Source organism: Tympanuchus pallidicinctus, unplaced genomic scaffold, assembly GCF_026119805.1.
Source record: "Tympanuchus pallidicinctus isolate F22 unplaced genomic scaffold, pur_lepc_1.0 scaffold3, whole genome shotgun sequence".
Lineage (NCBI taxonomy): Eukaryota > Metazoa > Chordata > Aves > Galliformes > Phasianidae > Tympanuchus > Tympanuchus pallidicinctus.
The window spans coordinates 87,755,190-87,779,968 of NW_026294747.1; the positions used below are offsets into that span (position 1 = coordinate 87,755,190).

General features: G+C 36.8%; 1 protein-coding gene across 13 annotated transcripts in view; it reads left to right on the forward strand.

Moving 5' to 3' along the window:
• HDAC9 (histone deacetylase 9) overlaps positions 1 to 24,779 on the forward strand; it is a 438,145-nt gene that overhangs the window by 248,316 nt on the left and 165,050 nt on the right. For 11 of the 13 annotated variants that reach the window (XM_052696006.1, XM_052696004.1, XM_052696003.1 and 8 more), the window contains 4 exons: positions 1,687 to 1,809; positions 3,597 to 3,807; positions 4,169 to 4,386; positions 12,128 to 14,702. In XM_052696006.1, coding sequence (XP_052551966.1) covers positions 1,687 to 1,809; positions 3,597 to 3,807; positions 4,169 to 4,386; positions 12,128 to 12,448 — 873 coding nt within the window. In that variant the 3' untranslated portion in view covers positions 12,449 to 14,702. Of the gene's footprint in view, positions 1 to 1,686; positions 1,810 to 3,596; positions 3,808 to 4,168; positions 4,387 to 12,127; positions 14,703 to 24,779 lie in introns of those variants that run through there. The other 2 variants (XM_052696013.1, XM_052696014.1) reach the window with 1 other exon arrangement.

A 24,779-nucleotide genomic window follows, 5' to 3' on the forward strand; every position in this document is an offset into this window, starting at 1 on the left:
AATCATAAGGAAGTAATAGCGACATTCTGAAAACCAAAAAGGAAACGCATTTTTGCAATGGCTCTGCATAAATACTGCAGTGGATGAATAGAAATTTGACATTAGAGTTGCTACAGCATCCATTTGCAGTCAAATCTTCATAGTCTTCCTCAGTTCTATCTCCATTGTCTTGATTTATTTGGCTTTAATCAGAGTCAAAGGTGGATCTTATCAAGGCAAGACACTGTTAGCTAAGAATTAATGTAACACACAAGTGAAACTTCTTTATTTCGTATGCTATCTGTTGACATTCCCTAGGTACCAAAAGAAAATTACAGAGATAGACTTTTCTGTTTTTGTCTCAGTGATAGGTCATATCTCCAAACAAACTGTATGAGGAAGGTTATGTTTTGCAATAACATCCTGTGTTTTTGTGCTTAACCACTTTTCATTGATGGTCTGTAGTTGCATTGTATTAGCACAAAGTATTTTACAGAGTTAATTGATATTCCAGGTTTGTCCAGGGGAAAATCTACAGCTCCCCACAACATGCTTGACAAGTTATTATATTTACTTTAGTCAAAGCCCGAGTGTGCAGTATCCCTCTTGGAGGTGGTCTATTATTGGAGTCCCATATGCTTTTTGTTTGGGAAGAAAGCAGTCACTGTGTCATACTGTTACACGGGGTATTCTTTTTCAAGGATGTTGTTCCCTTGGGGACCATATCATGCCAGAGTTCCTAAGTCTAATAAGACCTTTGTAGGTCTCATTGTGTTAAAGTTCTGGGAGGGAAGCAAGAGTTAAAGAGAAAATGTAAGTCAAGCAACTATCCTAGACCACATGTTGAAAAACATGACTGTTAAAGCAGAAACACAAGGGCATTAAAAATATTCCTATTGCAGTAATGTAACTTTTTATATTTCTTCCCAATGAATCTAAAATGGAAAGATGGAGGGTGATCTTTGGAGTATGCCTGATTTTACTTGACATTAGCTATATCAGCAATTCCATGTCCCTTGAAATTATATCACGAGGATTTGAAACAAGTGTTAAATTTAAAGGAATTACGAAAGTTGTGAGGGGGTATTCCACCATCAGAGAATGATGGGATTCTATTCTTTGTGTTCACGCAGAGATAGACAAGGTATATTTTTTTAAGAGCTAATGTGCCTTTCTTTCTACCCCTAATTCCCATGTCAATGGAAATTAATAATGTGCTTGAAATGTCTTCTTTTACAATATGGGTAAATAATGCACAGTCCAGGTAGGAGCCATTTTTCGTATTTTACATCAACAATGTTATTAACTATGGTAGAGGTCTAATACATCTGTATTCATGACACTTTTGATTTGTCTAGATGTAATCCATAATTCATTGGCTAAAATCCCAATGATCTTTTAAGTAGTAAAAGTGCAGTTGCTGAGAGAAGAGATGAACTAGGAATCCTCAAGCATTTGGATTTGAGTAGAAATTTGTCTTATTAGCCAATGCATTAGCTTAGATGCATTTCAGATGTTTTCTTAAGAAAGAAAATATCAATACTTTCTTTACAAGGACAGTACCTATTATCTTCAACCTCCTTGTGATGCAAGTCAATCCACAGCGCATAACTGGCTTTAAATATAGCAGCATAATAGGCATGAAGTTGCCAAGATTAAAAAAGAGCTTGGAGGTTATATGTATATTGTTTTTCCTCTTTATTTCAGCATCTGGTTTCACAGCAACGCCTTTTGATACAGGATGAATCAGTGAACTTGTTGAGTCTGTACACGTCCCCTTCTTTGCCCAACATTACCTTGGGACTTCCAGCTGTACAATCTCAAATCAGTGTAAGTGATCAATCTTAAGCCTTTCTACTTTTTCTCCTACCTTTATTTTGCTCCTACTTTTTTCCCCCCCCCTACTTTTTCTTCCTACTTTTTCTCTGAGAAAACCTGCTTTCTGCCTTTTCTCCTTTTTGGAGCATAAGCAACCAGAGTAGGTGCCAGACCTTTCTTTGCACTGGGCAGTATCTAAAATTTTAGAGGAACAATTTGAAAGCAATTCTTATTCTTAATCTGAAATAAGAGCTGATGTGAAGTTTAGCTAAGTATGGGCCATATGTATTGCAGTTATATCTGTAAGAATGATAACAAACTTCAGATATGATAAAAAGTTCTTGAAGGAGACCATTGAGCATAAAAGTTCAAATTGTATAATCCCTCCTACCTGGTAAAGCACAGCACCTGTAACATTCTATAATGAGATGCCAGTGGAAATCTAAGCTGGGCTGAAGCATAGCAGAGGAAGAATCCAGCATTCCTGCAGCTAAGTTTGTTTTTCTTTGGGGGGCTTAATCATATAAATCAAATTTGTAGATACTTAAGCAACATTTAATGACTAGTCACATTCATATATCCTTTGTTCAATCTGCAGCAATCAAGTCTATTTAGAGCTAAGTGTTAAATTAGGGTGTGAAATGTATGAGAAAAGAGATAAAAAGTATTGAAATCATGTTGATGGATGTTGAAGGATCATTAGATTAGCCAAATTTACAGTAATCTAGAAGTAAAAAAAAAAAAAAAAAAAAAAAAAAGTACTGAGGCTCAGTAAAAGAACTTTTAATTTTTATCCTGGTCAAAACTTAGCCCCCTTGATTTCCTGCAAAAATCATCATCATAATATGTTATTTCTATACACCACTGTATATATTTTGAAGAAATTTTAGTAATTCATATTCTACAGAAAATGAATTGGTAACTTCTATAAAAATTCTAGATTTCCAGTGTGTAAAAAAATATATGTATCTAAACAGTCTACTATGGTTTGTAATAAGTACTGCACAATTCCAGTGCTTAATGTAGTTTCAGGTTAAAGTTTCTTGCCATTTAATGGCTTTTTTTAACCAATGTTGGTTAAAAAACCTTAACCAATAGCATATTGCTGCAGTGCAGCATTTAAAATCAGACATAGAACTTTGAAAGGAAAATTCTGTAGGCTTTAAATCATTTCTCTAGAAGTCTTTCATGAGATATTTATAAGCAAATTATTGCTTTTAAGGGATGGAAAAATTGAATTGATCATGAAAAGTAGTAGTTACTTTTCCAGATCATGTTGTCAAAAATTTCATAGCTATTTCACAAACAATAAAGTAAAAATAAAATCTAACTTCAAAGTGATTTTAGAACATTAAAAAAGGAAATGAAAATATATTTAATTTTCTCACTCAAGTGATGTGAGCTTTTTGATATAGTCAACTGGCCCCAAATATTACTTTTGGCACTTGAAAAAACAAAAGGGTTGATTTATGCAAATACTGTCTTTTTCTCTTAGCAGAAGAAGTAGTTGCAAACTGGATGTAAAGTTTACTTTGGTGTTTATTCTTCAGGGAAAGGTGATGGCAGAGTATAAAATAAGCATAAAGTAAGCCCCCAAAAGTTAGTTGCTTAGTTTCTTAGCTGCTCTTTCTTGCAGTGCTTGTTCCTCCTCCCTTTTCATCTCACAGTCAAAGTGCAAGAGAAAGATTTTAACTTTTTCTTCTGTATTCAGAAAGCATATATAAGACCATCTAATCAAGTGGAGATAACAGTGGCCAAGACAGTGAAAAGCAGTTACCAGTGTCATTGTGTCTTGACAGGCTTCATCATCATTCAAAGAAAAGCAGAAGGGAGAGACCCAGACACTCAGACCAGGAGTGGCCTTGGCTGGACAGTATGGGGGGAATATTCCCCCCTCTTCAACTCATCCTCATGTTGCTTTGGAGGGAAAACCAAACAGCAGCCACCAGGCTCTCTTGCAACATCTGTTACTGAAAGAACAGATGAGACAACAGAAACTTCTTGTAACTGGTAATGATTAAAGTTTCAACACAATAATCATTTTAGATGTTTTTAATGACATTTCTATTCTAGATGTTATAAAAAGAGGAAGGGTGGGGGAAAAGAAAGGATAGCATGTTTGTTTTCCCACTTCAGTGATTCTGCTCCATTAGCCTCAAAGGATTCCGTGATTACAGTAAAGAGAAAATGATTACTTCATCACATTCTTTTGCAGCTGCTGAACTTCCTAGCATGGCTAGGCGTATAGTACACTTCCCACTGCATCAGCATTGATGCAAAGTTCTGCAGCATACACCCCTCTTCTTACTCTTCTATTAGAACTAGTAGTTTATTTTTCTTCACACTGGAGTGAAATGTCATGGTTTTGCAGGAGCGGTTCCTCTTCATCCCCAGTCTCCTTTGGCAGCAAAAGAAAGAGTCTCACCTGGCATAAGGGCTGCCCACAAACTGCCTCGCCACAGGCCTCTGAATCGAACCCAGTCAGCTCCTCTTCCTCAGAGCACTTTGGCGCAGCTGGTCATCCAACAGCAACATCAACAGTTTTTGGAGAAGCAGAAACAGTACCAGCAACAGATCCACATGAATAAGGTGAGGTCCCAAAGAAAGTAATTTTTAATGAATATACATGTTGAAAAATAATAGTGAAGTGTAGATGCTGGGGTCATGTGGTAGATGAGAATAAACAAGCTCTTGCATGAGTACCTTGCTTATGCATACTGTGTACACATGTGCATAGGTCTTCAATTTTCATTTTTCTGAAATGTGGTACAAGATTTTTTTATGCCTGCTAGCGTCAATAAAAATACAATTCAATGAAATAGGGATCAAAGAATCTTTTAGGTTTAGACTGCAAATGCTTTCCTGCTGACTGTCGAATGATGTCTTACAGATACTGTATTTCTGCTATCCAACTTTTTTTTTTTTAATTTGCCATTTCCACTTTCAGAGATCATTCAATTCAGCTGCTGAATCATAGTTTAGGTTTATTCACAATGGAATTTTGTGTGGAGTAAATACATGATTCATTTGAAGTAAATCAAGTGATCAAATTTATCTTGTTTTTATTAAAAATGTATTGATCATCTGAAGAAATTTTAACCAGCTTTTATCAAATCAACTTCCTGTAAATTTAGCAGTAATGCAGAAGCTTGTTATCTATATCGCAATATAAAAATACCAGTGATAGAGAAAGAGAAGGATTTGCTATGGCTCATATCAGATACAGAGTTGAACTATGCCTGTTTCCCTGTAGAGTAACACATTTTTCTGAGTGAAAGAAAGAAAAAAATGACCAGCCACCATTAAACAAAGTACAGCAGTATCTAGATAGGCTTCTCTGGGGCAAATGTTTCTCCAGGAGATGTGATACCATTCCCTGCTCTAAAATGAAGATATGCAAGTAATTAAATACTTTTATCTGAAAAACCTTTTTCTTCTCTTACTACATAATCTGCCCAAAAATGTTTCCTCGAGCTTTTTGACTAAATCAGTGTTGTAGTAATCATAAATCTTTACTTTTCTTGTTTTTCTTGAGAGTTATTTAGAAAATATACAAAAGAACTAATTGCAAAGGAGAAAAGATGAAAAGCAGGACATTCAATCTTTATACCTATGAGAAAGTAAGAAAAAAAATCAATCCACCTTACAGGGTGAACTTCCCAGGGGGTACTGATTCTTTGGAATCTACTAAGAATTCCCAACAAAATTAGAAACAAACCTAGAGTTTAAGTACATAGTTTGTACAGTGGTTTGGTTATTAAATCTTGCCTTAATTAGGAAAAATGAAGACCAGAAAACTTCAAAGTTCAGTGCTGATCCTTGCATGTTAACCCCTCTCAGCTTGGGTGTTTTGATTACTCAACTAGGACTCCAGTTGGCTTTTCTTTGAGTATGCATTCCATATGTTTAATCAAGATGGCATATGTATATCTTGTAGCCTCAGGTTTTGAAAATATTTCACCTGCCCTCAGTTGTCTGAAAAGGATTTTTACCAGTGAAGTACTGGGTATTCACTGCAATCTAGTCAGTTACTGGTCGTGCATTCTTCACAAAGCAAAGAACACAGTGACATGTTTTTATCAGGTCATATGCTTACTGATGTACTTTCTACCATAGCATTTGGGGGTACATGCTGTGGCATCTAGATATATTTGTCTTGAAAGTGAAAATTAAACTTGAGTCATGTATATATATTAGTCACATATGACTAGAACTGCATTCATTGCACCTCACCAGATTTAGGCTGGAAAAGAACTAAAAAAGAGTTCAATTGGCATGAGATAATGCTGCTTTAGTAACTCTTTTTTTTCCCCGTGTTAAACTGCAGTGAAAATAAATGTTGAGAACAAAACACACTAGAAATATGCTTCCATTCTCATGTGGTTATTTGCAGTAAAGAGACAATACGATTCCTTCCCTTAAAGCCTAGTAAACCTAATTTTTATTGTCTACACTGTAGACTATATACTTATGTAGATACTAGAAATTTATCCCAGGGCCTTTCACTGCCTTGAAATATCACAGCATACTTCCTTCTTCCAGCTAGCTCAATTTCCTCTATCTCTACTCCCAGAGCAAATAGCTTTCATCAGGACCACAGTCTCTCATCAGAGCAGCAGACACCTGAGGAGGAGTAGGATCATGCTGCACCTACAGAAGCAGTGAATTATGTGAGGATGTGGGTAGTTTATCAGACTTTTTATGGTCTGCAGTAACAAGGTTCTTCTACTATACTGTTCCCTGATCCAATCTGCTGTGTAGTCCTAAAATGGACCGTGCTCCAATCACACGTCTGTTCTCTGCAAGAATACAGAAAGCCAATTGCTTTCTTACTTACCTAAAATAAATGTGATTTTCTAAAAACTGGCATTTAAGGTAGTCAGAGAAGTGGTGAGAAATGATCAAATCAGGAAGTGGCTATTAAGTACTGAATTTAAAATTATATTCTTTAAGTCTTCAAATTAAAGGTTTAGATTGAGCACCTGTGCTTGCATAATGTTTTTGAACTCCTGCAGCAAGATAGACTGTACTTTGTTCATTGTTGAACCTTGCCTTTATTTGCAGTTGGTGTTATTTATTCATTACCCAACCTAACACATTTCTAGAGCTCTTAAAATCAAACCTGAACTCTGCAAAGCAGAGTTCTCTGATTCTTAGAATGAGATATTCTAGGCCATGTAGCAAAGCAACTCATTTCTTATAACAAGTTTGAGCATGTATTGAGTGAATACATATATTTATTTTCCACTTCTCTATCCCTCACTATTCTGTACATAGGCCCTACATTGAAAACTCATAGAGGTATATATTCCCTGCTTACAGTCTTGAAAAAATATTTTGTTTAATGAGGAGTACTCAGACATTTTTTTTAAATGTTTGATTAGAAATACAAGGACCATTTTTAGCTGATAAGACTATGAAATGCAAGTTGATCAAGAGCTTAGAACAAGTTAAGACATTCTATTCATTTTCTATTTCTTTTTCCTTTTCTCCTTGTGTTTAGGACTTCGAATGCTTAAGGAGTTAATATATATTTAATCTGAATCTGTTATTTAAGTTATTTCTCTGAGCTGAGATGATGTGGCATGTGTCAGCAATCCTTGAAAAATGGATTTGGTCAGATCTTAGGTAACAACAAAAAGAGGACAAGTGCAACAGTCTCTCCCCACCCTATCAATCTTCTATTTATCTTCTATGTATCAGTGATTTCTTTCATACAAGCTCATATACTTCAACTGCAAGTCAGTGCTGCTGTAAGGGTATAACAGGCAAAATCTAACACAGGTCAGGGGTAAAGGATCCCCCTGGATCATTTCCATTCTGAATAGAAACAAATCATTGCCAAGAGGTGTGCCTCTGTCCTTAATAACAAAGAGAAGATCCCCTATGGATTATTTCTGTTCAGCTGTCAGATGCCAGGCTTTTGATGTTGGAAATGGAATACCTGCGGGATCTAGTATGCTGACCTCCTAAAAACATGTTGCATAAGTTGACATCATGTCCAAAAGGAGGTAGAAACTTGCATCCCAGCTTTCTGGGGAAAAAAAAAATGAAAATGAATGTGCAGTAAGCTGAACTCTGCTTGTCTCAGGAGAGCTTGACTTTGCCATTGTCAGCTTTAATATGCTTCTATCCAACTTGCAGCTTATTTCCTTGTAAGGCCCTTTGATCACCATTATAGAACTTCATTCTGCTCAGTAACGGGAGACCAAAGTCTGAAACCTCTAGCTAAAATTATTGCAATCAGGTACCAAAAGACTGCTGCTACGATAAAAATCCTGAAATCTTGATTCCATTTGTGTATCTCTTTATCTAAAAAGTTTTTGTGCTTCCACTTGCTGGAAAAAAGAAAAAAAATGTGATTTTGAGGTAATGAATGTAAGTGCGAAGTCCACAGGTGAACTCTTGAGTTTAAGAAAATCTCAGAAGTTGTAATGTAAGCAGCACGTAAACAGAAACCTCAGACTTCAAATGCTGCTTTTTTTGTGTGGTTTCTTTTCTTTTTTGTTCTCTATGTGTGATGAATAAAATCATTCCTCTGCTGAACCTAAACTTGCACCATCTTCATTGGGACCAACATTTCATTTGGTCAGTATGGGAACCCTACAAATGTTCTGAAAGTATTGTGTTTTTGTGCCATTTGCAGTGTGCGTTAAAGTACAGAAACAGTATTGACAACATTAAATATTAAATGAGAAGTGCCTTAACATTCCAGGCTGTTAGTCAACTTAAAGATCTTTCACCGGGCAAGACTGCGAGGTAAAAATTATATGACAAAAAATGTATAGGAGTGAATGTTCATTAGTGCTACAGAAGATTATCAAAATTGACCAATGTGTATTAATATAAAAATGAAAAATAATGTGGGTTATTTCTATTGATTAATTGTTGCAAAATACTAGGAAAATTATTTGTTAGGAATATTGAAAAGAGCAGTTAACCAAAGGTTCATCATTCACTCTTCTGATATTTAATGAAATAAGAAAGACTGTTTTGATCAAGTTCAACTTAAGTAAATGAACCTAGTTTCATTAATCATACTGTAATTGAGGTCTGGCTTTCCAGCTTACCTTTTTGACTTCCATCCTCAGAAGATGAGAGCAGAAACACATCGCTTCTTTTAAGTATTACTTGTAGTAGGGGATTATATGGACAAGGCTACAGCAGTGATTAAACATGTTTGTAACTGAAAACTGCTCAGAGCATTTTGTCCTTTAATAAGAACTAATGTTTAAGCCATAATGTAGAAGAAAGATCTTGAAAGCTAAATGCATCCCTTAGAAGTGTACTACATGAGTAATGAGAAAACAGTAAGCAGTTTCCAAGTTATTTCAGCACAGCTAACAACTTACATAGCTGGTCAGGGTAACCTGAGAGCCGTGGCACAGAAAGAGAAAAAATGTTTCCATAAGCATGCAAATGAGTTCCTAGAAACAACAGCCATGTGTTTCGGAAAGGATCAGTTAATTAAGGAAAGAAATGTATGTGGTGGCTGCAGCAGGGTTTTGTGCTTTGTCTCTTTGTAAGTACATTTTATTTTAAATCAATTTTACAAGAGCTTGTTATTACAAAAGAGACACAATGACAGTGGCTGCAACTGGAGGCCCTATAAAGTGGTCTGTTTCAGGGTCCAGATTATTTGTGCTTCATCATCCGTTTTCCTGTACAGCCAAGCAGGTTTGATTGTTTTTGGACTTTGTGTTTGTCTGACTCTTGCAGTTATACAATGGAGTTGATGTGTATAAATGCTTCATCTCCTGCTGCCGCTATTTACTTTGGCTCATGCCAATCCTTACAGTTTAATTTCCTGAAAATAAAAGGGAAAAAAATATAGATTACATTAGCATGTAAGCCTTTTTTTTTTAAGTAACTTTAGTTGGAATAGCAATAGCTGGAATGTATATTGGTTTAAGAAGACCAATCTGTACAACTAATTTATTCATGAAGTAAACCACTCCTTTGTTATTTTTTTCAAATGTAGCTTTACTAAAAATCAGATTAAGCAATCACATTCTCAAAATGATAAATGTGCATTAAAAACAGGAGAAATTCCTTCACTGTATCTGCAGATAAATTCAGAAAAAACAGTGGTAAGTGGAGATTTAAAGTGAAAGATTTAAATGTTAAGTGTAAGCAGAAGTATCCAGCTGCACTGTGAAAGGACTTGGGCAGTGCTTCATTCAGGGTTTTTTTTCTGCTGAGTAATCCAGCTTTAGATAAAGAAGGTAAGATAGAAATATTGACTGTAATCTGCTATCTTTGTGTGTCTCCAGATATGTAATTTTCTGCAGTAGGGCCAGGAGATAAAAGTATAAAAAAAAAGATGCTGCTGTCTTAGGAGAATTGAACAGTGTCCATTACTAATGTAATTACTGGAATAAAACAGGGCAAGCTGCCTTTAAGAACCACACTAGCAAGTACCAAGGTGTGGTGGTGTTATGGAGATACAGTGATATGGGCTTGCTGTAGCTTAGCAGACTGAGTAGCAGGAGTGCTTTTTCAGGTTTTCAGGTTTTCATTGTTGTTATGCTCTGCCCTATGAGAGGACAACTCTAGTGCCTCCTAGCCCCTTGCCTGAGGCTTGCTTTCATTCTCATTTCCACCATTAAGTCACAATATAAAGGATACCCTTCATAAGATTTTGCATGAAAGCTGTTAGTATTTATGCACTTTGTAAAATCTCTTGTGAAAATAAACACTTTAATCTCATAGAATTTTAGAAGATTTAATGTGTTTAGCTCTTCCTGTCATCAGTCTGGAGCAAATCTCCTACTGATTTCCATGGTGAGGGAGTAGGCCCCAAAACAGGCACACTGCAAGCTGAAATGCATGCAAAAACCACGCTGGTCTCACAGCCCCTTAACATATGCTTGTATCTCCCCACTGATTTCACTCAAGAGGAATTTAAAGCATTCTATGTATAGATTATATACTGTAGGACATCACATGTTGCATCAGAAAGCTCAGTGGTACTGAAGTTCTGTGCATATAGCAGCAAGAAGAAGAAAGCATCTGACATTAAAGTGAAAAAGCATAAAAGGGCAGCAGCAATGAGTTGAATATGTGTCTTTTCTGTGGACCTGCACTCCTTTTCTAGAATAGTGCACCTGATGTCAAGTACCTGGTACATGGAATGTTTTACAGATGGATCAGCATTAGTGACTCTTGTGGCTGTATATGATTATCTGTCACACAGATGTTTTAGTTGTATTTGATCGCTGGCCAGGCAGCCAGGCAGCCAGGCTTTCCTTCTTCTTCATGCCAGAGGAGTGGAGAGGGATCACCCACAGATGTTACAGAATAGTGTACCTGGTCTGAATACATGTAGCTCACTTCAGAGCCTTCCTGGTCAGTATCATCCCCCAAGAAACAACTGAGTCTGATCTGAGAAATTTTCCAGATTCTCCTTATTAAAAGGAGATGCTCTGCACTGGTTGCAGTATTGAAGTTTCCTCAGCTTAGTGCATACCACCTGCAGAATGAGGGATGCATATGTTGTGATTCTGCAGTGTCCACAGCAATTAAAAGGAATTTTTACTTAATTCTTTTTAGTAAGTCATTTTGTTCCCATTACCCCTAAAAAAAAATCCATATGCAAAATCTTCAGTAAGAAAGCATAAACTAGGTTTGATTGCAGCACCCAGGCATCTGGTACCTCAGCAAAGCTTTACAATGGTTAATGGTGTAAAACCAGCATTTTCTGAGTAATTGTACTATATCATTACTGCTGAGACAAAAGAACCTGTACCATGCATGACAAGGGCTGCAGTCTTTCAATCAGGGCCAGACATCTTTGCAGTCTCTGCGCCAGGGAGCAGTGACTGCTCCTCTGTGTCTATTGGGGCCTGCATACAGTAATTAGTGGATAAGCTTGTAGGAACTTTCCCTGATTTACTTATAGCAAAATATTAACCAGATTACTAATTCACTTATTTCTTAGAGCTCCTTTATTATTTTGGGTTGGGAAAAATGAACAGTAATATAGTTAAATAAATTTCTCCATTTTTGTTTGAAGAGTATGAAGGGAAGCTAATTGCTTTTGATTACCAGTAGCAACAATGTAATAGATGTGTTACAATGCTTTCATTATTCTACCCAATTTTTACTTAAGTATTACCATATAGCACTCATTACAAATACAGTGTTTTCTATTGCAGCATAACAAGTGACCTTTAACTTAGGAATTTCGGTTCTTTTTTTCTTCATAAACTAATATTTTAGTGATGCAGAGCTTGCAGTAGAAGCTGTAATTTTGTTGGTGTCTAGTACTTCCCAGTGTTCTACATTGGTGAAAGCAGTCAGTAACTATTCCCCCTCCATCTCTTTCCAGATGCTCTCCAAATCCATTGAGCAGCTAAAGCAGCCTGGCAGCCACCTGGAGGAAGCTGAAGAAGAGCTGAATGGAGACCACTCAATGCAGGAGGAGCGAGCTCCCGCTAGTGGGGCCAGCATTAGGGCTGAGAGCAGCAGTGCTGGTGAGGATGACAGAATAGGACAGCAGGCGGGGGCTGTGAAGGTCAAAGAGGAGCCACCGGACAGTGATGAGGATACTCAAACCCAGCAAATGGAATCTGGGGAGCAAGCTGCTTTTGTGCAACAGGTAATAGGCAAAGATTTAGCTCCAGGATTTGTAATTAAGGTTATTATCTGAACATCACATGCATTTTCTAGGCTTTGACGAGCAGTTGTGTTTTGATTCACTAGCAAATCCTGATTTACTATTCAAAGAATTTAACAAAAGCAAAGGTGTCGTATGCACACTTCAAAACATAGTGGAGCTCATCCTTATGGCCCTAATGAAGCAAATACCCGTTGCAGACAATTGCTATACATAAAACTTTGCGTATTAGATGATAGAATTTGTATTAGGCCAGGATTATATTACATCGCTTAGTTCTAGTGCAAGACAGCTCCTATCACCTAGCTTGTTGAGATCAGCTACTGCTGGACTTAGTTTCCAGATCTGATTGATGAAACATTCTTCTCTGATTTTGAATCCTCTGACTTTTGCTTTCAGCTATCTGTATATAATGTATCATACCGTAGTCTTGAACACTGTTAACAAACGATAGGGTAATTTTCCCCCATAGACAGGTACTGACTGCTACATCAGTGGTCCTAGGTTGGAGTACAAAGTTAAAGAAATATACCAGGTGGATGTAAACATGCAAGGCAAGGCGCTGATTGAAAATTGCATTGTTTTCATTTTTGCACTGCTTAATTCATTTTTCATTCTGTCTTATTTGATGACACTGTCCACAAAGACACCCTTAAATTAAGCAGATGCAAATACTGGCAAGAAGGAAAATGCAGCATTAGGTTCCAATCAGATATTACAGTATTGAAGGAAAAGCACAGAAGTGTTATCGTTATTATCTGATATCCAAACACTTGCTTATTGTTTTAAAGAAAGACTAATCATACAATATTGCATAACCTTTACCACTAGGTCTCATGGACAAAGCTTAAAATAAGGACAGTGTAAATAATGCCAACTTGGCAAAAGGAAACTTCAAATTGTCTGACAGTGTTTTGCGAATGCTGCAGAATGAAGTGCATTTGTGCAGCCTGTGCTTTCAGAGAGCTGCTGTCCCTTTTGTTGCTCCAAAATCAGACAGAGCAATGCAGGATGCAATGGCAGGCACTGTTTATTTAAGTCAAGACTTTGTCAGGTCCCTGCTGTTCTCCTCGAGAAAAGTGATTCTGAGAGGGGGAGCAGGAAATGCCTTATGGAAACAGGAAGCCCAAGTGATTCATGTGCTGAGGAATGTAAGGCAGGGGGAACGGGGTAGTGTTCTCTCTGTTTTTAAAGGCACTCTATGAATTGATTTATTGTCAAAGAAAATAACAAAGCGAGCAGGGAAATTGTTAAGGAAGCTTTCCAGTGAAACATTTCCTTCATATTCCCTTTTGATATGTTTACCTTGTTTTATAGGTTTACTTTTGTTAAGCTAGTTAAAGATTCATTGTATTAAGATCCCCTTTAATATGGATAATCCCAAACTGACCTGGAATCCTTGTCAGTTTTTTTTCTATTAAAAAATATTTATATTTCTAAAGCTAAGGTATTTTAAAGTGCAGTATCCTGTTTCAAAAGAGATAGATGTTTTGCCAAATGTAGAAATTGTTCTGACATGTTATTAGCATATGTTGTTTACATGATGCTCTAATACTATTGAAGCTCTTATAAAATGTTGCGACCTATAAAGATACATTATCCTTTTTCCTAAAAGATCTCAAATCAACAACTAAGTAGTTGCTGTATAGCGAAAGGCCTCCTGCAACTTAATGATGAACTTAGATAGGAAACACGCATTAATTGACAAAATGTAGACAACTTTTATGTGTGCTTTATATTGGTCTTGGATGAAAAAATCACTTTGCATTCACAATGAAAAGCATATAAAACTGAAATTGCATATTTTTCCCATTCTATATAACTGTACTTTTCCTTGAAGCCTAACTTCAGCCTCATCAAAAGGGATAGTGCATCTTTTTAAAATACATTTTATTTGGGGAGAAACTTGCAAATGAGAAGACTTTTGTACAATATCATTTCCAAAACAGTGTATTCACAAAGCACAGAAGATATTTTTATAATGTTCTGCAGGTGAGAAACCCCAATAGATTAGTAGACTTTCACTTCAGAATCTCTCAAACTTGGAAAAAAATGAAATAGAGAAATTACCTGGAACCAGTGAAAAGGAAAACTGGGTTTAAAAAAATCCCACATTTCTAATTGACAATTGTCTCCTACATTTTAAATCTACTGTATTTATTAGAATTTACACCCTCAGAGGTGATCTCTTGTTTTGTGTTGTAAATATATTGTTTGTATGTTCCCTTTTTTTGCCTTCTGATATAAGTCTCTTCCTTTCTCAAATAAAGTTTTTTTTTTTAAAAGATCCCCTTTCAGATATCTGACTTTGTGTAAAGTTGATACCTCAATTGTGCTTTTGCTTTGTATAATCAAATATGTTTGCTACACATTGTTGAAACAATTAAAGCTTTCAGGAGCAAGGTTTTTATTAGACTATTCTTACAATGATTACACAAAGTCTTCCTTTTAGTCTCTCATTTTATCCTATATCAGCCATTATAAGTTCTAGTGAATGTGAAAATAGTATTGATGCATGCTCATTTTCCCATCACAGCATTTGTCTTGAACATGTCTTCACAGTGTCATGTTAAAAAGGTAAAGGTAAATCCCATTTTATTTGCTCCTAAATTATAAAAAATATCCCAAATGTGGATGAATGGAAATAACTTCTTAGAACACAAAAAGTATTGAACCTGAGCATATACTGACCTTTTTGACACTCCTCAAGAACTTTGCAAAAGTAGAATCCGTCTGTAAATATATTTGGAAGGAGGGAATCTGTAGACTTCACAGACTTTAAAGCAATTGAGGGAGAAAATGAAGTCCTACTGTGAAGAAACACCTATGCACTTCCTTAAAGATGTTCAGTGCTTCACTGGTTAGTGATATTTCCCCAAATTTGCTTCAGATCTGCAGAAAGAAACAGTCTGTACTACATAACTGTCTCTGTTGCTAAAATACCTGCATTATTACTACCAAAACAGTTCAGAAAATTGTTGCTATCAAACTCCTTTCACTGTCCATTTCAATAGCAAAAGATTTTAGCTGCTTTGATTGATAGAATTTTAAATAAAATACAATTATTTAACAACATAAGTTTATAAGAGTAAATATTTTGTAAATCAAAAGTTGTTATTTTTAGTGATATAACAGCAAAGTAATGTTTTGCCAGTAATACACACATAGACACAAAAAAGTCAAGTTTTAGCTTAGGAAATCTTAAGTAGCATTAACAGAACAACATTATATTGCTTATTTAGTTGATTATTATGTATTTAGAACCCTATGCCTGTAAGTAAATCATGCTTTCATTGGTTATTTTCTTCAGATGCCATTTGTTTAAATACTTATGTTGGAATTAGAAGAGCAGCCTTAAACATTTTTGCTTTACAGTATTCCTGGTGTGGAGGCTACAACTACATTTTTTTCTGAATTATTTGTTTACCATGCATAAAAGCACATATAATGCAAAAAAAACAATCATAGTGTAATACAATCCACAGGTCTTATTTTTTTCTATGATAAATATTCATGTCTGTCCTGGGCAGGTTGGTCTCGTAGTTGGTGACCCTGTCCATGTCAGGGGGGTTGGAACTGGATGAGGTCTTTTTCAACCCAGTCCATTCTATGATTCTATGATTCTTTTTTTTTTTTTTTTTTTTTTTTTTTTTTTTGAGCAGCAGATAACATAATCTGTCCTGTTGTCCAAAAAGTAAAGTCAGCATAGATGCCAATTTAGACGTAATTACTACCAAATGAGGCAAAATGTTTTGGAATATTCATATACTTAAAAAATACACAGCTTATTGGAATGTAGATACTGTAACACTGGCCTTATTTTCATCTTCTGATGTTAAAAAGTAGCATTAAGAGCCAAATGCCACAGCAAATCAGGAGCACTCCAGACACTACCACCACTCATCTTTTCTTTCAGCAATTCATTCATGCACTACCTTCATTTTGTCTTCATTGTCATCAGGATCACTAAGACTTCTCTGTGTTATGTAAGCGAACTATACCCCGTTTTTGTCTTCACTGGCATTCTGAGGTACAATCTATAAACATCAGTCCCCAAACATCAATCTAAAAATGTTTACTTATTTCTCCCCATTATAAACACAATTTGCAGCCAAAATTAGCTAAGCCAAGTTAATTTCCTTATTGTATTCTGTGCCACTAGCAACATGTCCTACTTATCCACTTAAGAGATGTTTGTTTGCTTTTCATTTATTTGTTTAGTTTCTGATTTCCTTATGTAGTTCCCATCATCTGGGTCATAGCAGTGCTTCTGTACCTGGTTTTCTCAGTGGAGAAATATGCTGAACTACTATTCAGGCAATCAGAAGAAATATATATCTTCTATATCTATCTTCTGTAATGCTCTAGTGAAATCCCACTGTTCTGTTGCATTTTAATAGACTCTGTGCTTTGCATTTGGTAGACTTTGTGCTTTGCATTTTCTTTTTTCCTCTTTTAATTCATCCTGATTTAGAATTAGAACAAAAGGCGAGTAAATACAATCAGCCCAAGAGGCACAGCCAGTGACAAAGCTGGATGGGGGCACTTCAGGCTTCCTGTCCATGTTACCTCACTCAATCATGCAAGTAGATGTGGGAAGGACATTTCCTACGCAGTTCTGCTTTCTGGTCTTGGTTTGCTGAACTCTTCTAGCATCATACATTTTATTCTGGCCTCATACATCCGAGCCCATGCAGGCTAACTTCCCAGGCTGTTTGTGCGTACACACAGCTATTGGAGACCCCAAAGGTTACTTCATTAGCAGCGTAAAGTTAAAGGCACTAGCTTACTAACTTGAAATCATTCTTCATCAGTGTGTGATTCTGCATGATGATTACGTGGGGACCTTAGTAACTAAGAGCTGCTTTGGCAGACCAGATATTTATTTGCAAACAATGCAGTGTCTTAGCTGATTAAATGAGATGGTTTGAATCTGGCTGTGACACCTTTGTGGCTTTTGTTTTACCTTTGCATAGTTGCCTTGGAGTAACTGTGAAAAATAAGTAGGGTTGGTTGGAGATGTACTGTTAATACTCCTTGGTCCTTCTAAGCTGACGGCAAATTACAGCATTTTTTGGCCTTGATCAGTACTATGACGCCCCAGAAAGTCTTTTTTACCTGTACTATCTCTATGCACTCTTTTTTACTTCCCTGGCTACTTTCATCATATCGCTGAACTATGTAGCCAGTAAGAGAAGGCCAACTTTGTACTGTAATGACTTTCCTCAGTTCTGTCACTGCACAGGCCCAAAACAACCCTGAAATAACACAGGCTGGCATTATGATTTCTTGATTCAAATTTTGGCCTTAGGCTACTGGGGGAGGGTTGGGGAGGTTGGAAGGAGAGGGCAGTGATGTTGGATTTGTTTTGTGAACATTTTTCATTCATCTACATGAAGTCTCTGAGTATTTAGCCAGCTTTCTCTTTTTGCTCATAAGGGTCTGTCTATTAAGTTTTTAAGCGTAGTCCTTAAAAAATGCAGTTCATTATTAAATGCTACAGGAAGAATAACTCATTTATCTTTATTTGACAATTCTGTGTGAAATTCCACAAGTGATTTGCCTTTCCCAGTTGGATGTAGAAAATGATCACATTTTTCAGAAAGTATTGAATCCACTTTCTTAATGAATGCTAAGGAGATGACTGTTAATTTCATTTGTTTCTGCTGCTGTAAACCTTCAGTTACAGAGTGCAGTAAGACTTATCACTTAAATTGAGAACTAAAATGTGTGAACACAATGTGACATTACAAAACAACATTCTTTCATTTCATTGATACCCACATAGAATAATCTTGACAGTGCTTATATTTTTCGATTCAACATTTTTCACACTTTTCCTTCTTCTAAAACTTACAATATAGCAATTTGCTACTTCTGTTACTGCTCCCTTTTGTCAGCAAAAGCAGCGTGTAAGAAGACCACGGAGGCAATGTGAGGCAAAATTACTTAATTAGGGGTACATAACTAACATGAATCAAAAGGCTGTAAGTCTAGGTCCCAGTAATTATCACTTCACATTTTAACAGTCAGTTGATGTTACTTTCATACCAATGGGCAATTTATCATTTCCTGTATCATACAGAATGGGTTTATTATTATTATTATTGTTATTGCAGTGGATTATGTGGTCTTGGGAAGCTGCTTCTTTAAATGCTTTATGTTTGACTTCTGAATGTTTCTCTTTCTGACATCCAGGCAAATGCACGCTTGTAGGTTTTCCTCGTTTCCTTCTCTGAAAATACACAAATGAATAAATGTGCTCCTCAGTACACTGCTGGCTAAGTCTTAATAAAGCTCTGTTGGTTAATGTCCTGGAAGAGCAGTTCAGCCTGAATGCCTTTGAGACATAGGTGCTCTAACGCAGAAAGCAGTTCATAATCTGCCTCCTTTCATGGTCTGGCTTGTGACCTTTGAATCCAAGAGTTTGAGGAGGTATTTCTCTTCAAATTGTCTGTATTTCCTCTGGAGGAAAAAAAAAAAAAAAAAAAAGTGAAAGTTACAGTTATGAGAATGCAGCAACACTATGGGATTATGAAGGCTTTGCTTGAGTTCTCCATAAAGAATCTAGTGGAGCATCAGTCTCCAGTGCTTTTGTTAGCCTTTTCCTTTTGCACCCATCAAGAAGGGTACTGTGATATTTTCAGTTGGCAGTTAGCAGATATGGGGGTAAAGTGCTGCTGGGAAATGCTATCCCCTCTGAACAGAAGCAGTCAGAGAATAGTTGTTCCTAAGCTTGCTTTCCTCTACTGACAATACAAGTTTAAGAGTCGCTACACATCATCAGAGAGCATGGTTCTGCCACTCAGCCACCTCACTGCACAGGTGATAACCAGGGTTCTTCAGGGTTGTAATCCTCTTTGATAGCTTGCCTTAGGGTATGAAAGGTTCCCAAGCTTAACAGACCATCTCTTCATATCTTCCTTTCCAGTCTTTTTAGAACTTTTTTGTTCTCATTTGTGCAGATCTTTTGTCATTCTGCATGAATTTTAGTTTTCTTAAGTATTGACTTTGTACAGAGAACTTCAAATCTGTTTCTGTTGGTGTTTCCGACAGAAAAATGAATGCCAGCAGTGAATACTGCAGGCTCAGCTCTGGGATTTTTAAGGTCACAAGAAAGAATAGTTAATGTTTCATGCACAGCAAGTTGTTATTCATGTAGTGTTGATATTACTCTTATTTCTTCTTTTTTTTTTTCCTGCTTTAATATGGATGAGAAGTATTGAAAATGAAAAACTAAATCAGGTGAGATTCTATGAAATGGTAAATCAGGTGAGATTTGTACCACAGCTTCAGTCACTTAAGGCAAGTCAGAAGAAAGGGACAGTGTTCCACTGAAGTAGATTGCATTTGACCAACAGAACCTTCTAAATGCGGCAGGAATTTGCATAGGCAGTTTCATAGATCTAAGTACACTGTGGCATAATGAGGGCAAAGAAATGATACTAATTTTCCTCCACGGGTTAAATCTCCTCTGTCCAATGAGGATCATAGGGAAAGCAGCTCTTTCATAGATAGAGTATGCTCCCAAAACAGGTAATGTCGAAGAAGCGCCAAAGCTGAAAGTCAGTTGCTTTCCAAGGATGCATTCACAGGTGAAGAACAAATACACTCAAAGTTACCCCTGTGTTTGTCCCCTTCAGCAAACAACCCCTCATCATGACATTTCTAGCCCCTTCTCCCACCTGTGGCCTGAAGGCACATCTACAGGCATCTTCAGACCTGCAGATCTTTCTGAATTTGCCCCCTTCTGACTAACAGAAGTCAAGGGGGGATGGAAAAAATTAGATCCTCTTCAGAAAGGCCATGAGTTACCTTCAGTGCCACTGCTTCACCAATGTGCTTGGGCCCCTTGTGGAGGGACCAGCATCCTGTGGCAGGACAGGACAATGCTGGAGGCCAAGGCCAGCCATGGAGCAGGAAGACAGATGGCAAGATGTCTTCCTCATGTCAGCACTGCCGTGGGAAGCAGTGGTAGGGGAAGGCCAAGGAGAGGGAGAAGCAGCTATAAAATGTCCTACAGCAGCTCCTGCAGTTAGTATTGAAAGCCCTCCTTGTCTCAGCGAGCTGCTCCATCTCCTTCTGGTGATGACTGCATCACCCCAGCCAGAGGCTAAAGGCTTTTATTTGCTGCATAGGTTATTCAGAGAACTTTCTCTAGCTTTTTGTCCTCAGAAGACAACACTGTAACAAGGGATTAACTGCTCTGCCTTTTAACTGTTCTTTTTAACCTATTTTGTAGGTTTATAGGTAGGTCAGACAAAACAATTTAAGTTGAAATTCAACCTTTTTTGAACCTCCCAATTATAGCTACTGCAAACACAATTTGTCAATTTTCACATTCCTCTCAATGTTATCTCATTTGATGACTTTAGATTTGCTATTTAACACAGGATTTTCAGATCAAATAATGGAGATTAGTTATTAAAGAAAGTATTCAAAGGAGTATAAGAACGAAAGTTTCAATTCCTTATTCCAGGCTGAATGTGGCTCTGGGCAGCCTGGTCTAGTGGTTGGCAACCCTGCACATAGCATGGGGGTTGAAACTAGATGATTGCGGTCCTTTTCAACCCAGGCCATTCTGTAATTCTGTAATTCCATGATTATTGTCCATACCTATTATATCTTGAATTTTCTTTCAATAGCTTGAGAAATATTTTAATAAGTAAAGACTGAGACAAGAGCATCAATTCTCTTTGTTATCATCTTTGTTACATACTTTTAAAACATAAATTTACATTTATTTTTCCACCTGGAAGACTTTATTTCAATTACATTGTATTATTATTAGTTATTAAACTTAATACTTCAGTGCATTGAAATCAGGAGCACTGAAGTTTCTGTTGTTTTTTATCTGAGCATTCTGGGTTAAGGAAATAGGTGAAGTGAAGATGAAATATCTAAAATGATTATGAAATTATCCACTACCTATTGGACCAAAAGCTTCCAGATACATTTTTCTGTAGTTTAATTTCAAGGAGAATTTTTTTTATGCTCTGAAATACTTTTCCCTAAATTCGTAATTCTGTTTATATTAAAGAGTATTTCACAGTTTACAGAATTTTCTATTTATATTAAACGCTCCTGTGTGTCATCTCCTAAAAATCTCAAGGACTGGATGTTTAGTCAGAGACAGCACTGATTAATTGTTCCTTCCAAACTGATTTGCAACCTTGTCCTTATTATGCAAAATAATTAAACAAAACAAAACAAAACAAAACAAAACAAAACAATGATTTCATTTGGCATTATCAACCGCTGAAAGATGAATCAGAAAGAGATGAATAAGTTCTAGCTGATCTTAATGAGGCAGCAACAAGTAAATTCAGGGATGACAGATGATGTTGCTGACTGGCAATTCTGACTGTATTATGACATGGATAAACACACTAACTTTCTTAAGAACCACCCATGAAAACAAAGTAATTTGAAATCATATTGCTGTGGAAAACAGAACTCAAAAAAATTCCTTTTTGGATACAGATTTGGAGAGCCTGATTATTGCAAAAGCTTGGGAGAAGCATATTAAAACCTCACATCATAACATAACCAACATGATTCTCTTAACTTTATGGGGAGAATGTTGGTTTTTTCCTCTGAATCAGAGCAGCAGCACTAGCCACCAGTGTAAGCCCAGTAATGCTTCCTTAATGTTCACATGCTCAGGGCATTTTGAGCTGCACCTTTACAAATAAATAAATAAGGAATGAACTTGTTCAGCATTTCAGGCCTATGACTAAAGCCAGGGAGCCAGTTGAGTATGCTACTACATTCTCTTTATTTTTGTGGGCATCGTGCATTTTTAAGATGGCTATACATTTCCTTGAACCAATGCAATATAAAAGATTTACTGTTACAGTTTGTGTGTGGCCGGGCAATGGCATATGGAAAACATGTTTCCTGCTATTTAATTTAATTACTCTAATCACGTGCCAGCCCCGGGCATGTCATTCTGGACCTCTGAGGCTCTTTGTCTGTCAAAGAGATGGACAATATCTTGGCTTTGTTTAGTTGCTCTGCAGTCTACAGATAAAACCACTGAAATACTGACTGTTTGTTTAACCAAAACTTTGCATTTAACCATTTGGCTTTGATTTTTTGTTTTACAAGGGAAGATGACATTTTGGCCTTGGTGAGCTGAAAAGTATGACGAAGAACTGTCACTTTCAGGCATTATTAGATGAAAAAGAATACTCTAGCCTTCTGGTCAGAAATTGGCTTTAGAATTAGAAACCTAAGACATACATTGCTGTTATTTTAGAGTTGCCTGTTAGCAAGGGCAGCTGGAAAAGTCCTGTTTATAATTGCTTCATTCTAATACGGTTAGCCCTTCATTAGCCTGTTTCGGTAGATTTCAGTTTGTTTTATTTTAGTAGATGAAATGGTAATGGATGAAGCTCTCATTTAAATTCCATAGCAACTAATCATGCCAATAACATTGCACTGAGGTACAAGTTAGCTTTTACGTTAACACCCTATAGTGATTTTTATTTAAGACATAGCTGTAAATTAGAGCTTTAAGTCTTTTGACAAAAAGAAAAAAAAAAACCAAACACAAAATCAAAAGCAGACAATCAGATTACAGTACTCTGTTCATGTTATGAACCCCAAATCTGGAGAGAAGAGAGAAATTAATCACATACTTAGCTTTAAGTACGTGCTTAACACCACCATTTCCTTCAGCTGTGAGTGCTCAAGTCCTTGTTTTCCTGAGCTCACAAGCAGCACTAAGGAGTACTTAAGACTCCATGAGGACATGAATTCTAACAGTCATATTGTAAGAAGGAAGAATCAGAACCAGCTTTGAATAGAACTGAGTTCCAACTCATAAAGAATTATTATATGTAAAAAGACTAGTCTGTTCTTACATTTTTGAAGGCTGAATTAACTCAGTTTCTGAAGGTTTCAGCAGTGCATGTATTCACCCTTCTATATGAAGTCTATGAACGGTCTAGACATTCAGAGGAATACGTTGTATGGGATGGGATAGGATACAAAAGAAAGGAAAGTGCCCTTCTGAACAGGGTATGGCAGAGCTTATATATTTCTGAAATATCAGAAATACACAGCTTTACTTTTTTCCTTTTTTCTTGATGAATCAATGAGACACGAAGAAAAAAAGATTTCTTTAAGTTACACAGTACAAGAATGTATAGAAGTATAGAAGAATGTATATATACTGAATTACAGCTCCCACTTAGCTTTGAGTTAACCACTAGATGACACTAGTTCCCACTTACTGAACAGGTGCGAGCATACGCTGTGATCTTCTTCTGTACCAGTTCATATATATTTTCACCCTTCTCAAAAGAACATAAAAAAGAAACATTGTACAGGAATTGCCTTCATCTTTCTATATTTTGATGGACCTTCTATTTTGTTCAGGCAGATCTTTGCATGTTTCTTTGCATGATCTACAGACAAAAAATTGAATTATATCTCACAATGCAAGCCTTTAGGGTGCTGTAACTTAGCAAGCTGATGATAGCTCTACTTAGAAGAAACCAAAGGAACTCCAAGAAAAACTGAATAGGTTGGAGTTTGTGGAGAACATTCCCCTTGCCTCTCCTCCCTGCCTACCACCCCCAGCACCCTGAAAACAGGGCTGAGATGTTGGCATCTGTAGTGTGATCCTGGAAAGACAGCATAGAGAAAAAACATGAGAGAAGTTAGGAAAAAGCAGGCTGCCCTATTCAAGTCCAAAAAAGACAAACTGTGAGGAGAGGGAGAAAGACACAGAAGCATGGTCATACATAACCATGAGGTGGTGGTGGTGGCGGCTGCTGCTGCTGCTGCTGCTGCTGCTGCTGCTGCTGCTGCTGTGGTTTTTAAATTAGGAACAATGAACTTTCCAGAAGGATGTGTGGAAAGAGTCCCACATTTCTGAAAGCATGATTTTCAGAATCCAGAAGGTCCAAACTACTTGAAAAACAGATCTTCCAAAGCTACATTTATGCAGCTAAATATAGCATCATGCGCAGGGATGTGAGGATATGCAGTTGGAGAAAGAGCACCTTCAGATGCACTTCCATTTTCATCTATGTCAACAGGCATCTTGCTCTGTTATGATTCATCTGAATGATTTACAATATGCATGCTATAAGTGTAACACATACTGTTTGTGGTATATTTCATTGAAGGAGCATCTTATACAGCCATAGTAAAACAGCTTTAAAATCTGCCTGTCTCCTAGTAGTGCCATAAGGTACTACACGCAGACAAAAGAAAAATGATTATCCTTTGGTTTAGTAAACTGGAAAAAAATCTTTGTCATTGGGCACTCTAGCAGAAATGCGAATCACAGCTTGAACCAGTGATTGAACACCTGGTGGAAAGGCTGGGCAAATCCAGAGGAGCTCAGGTG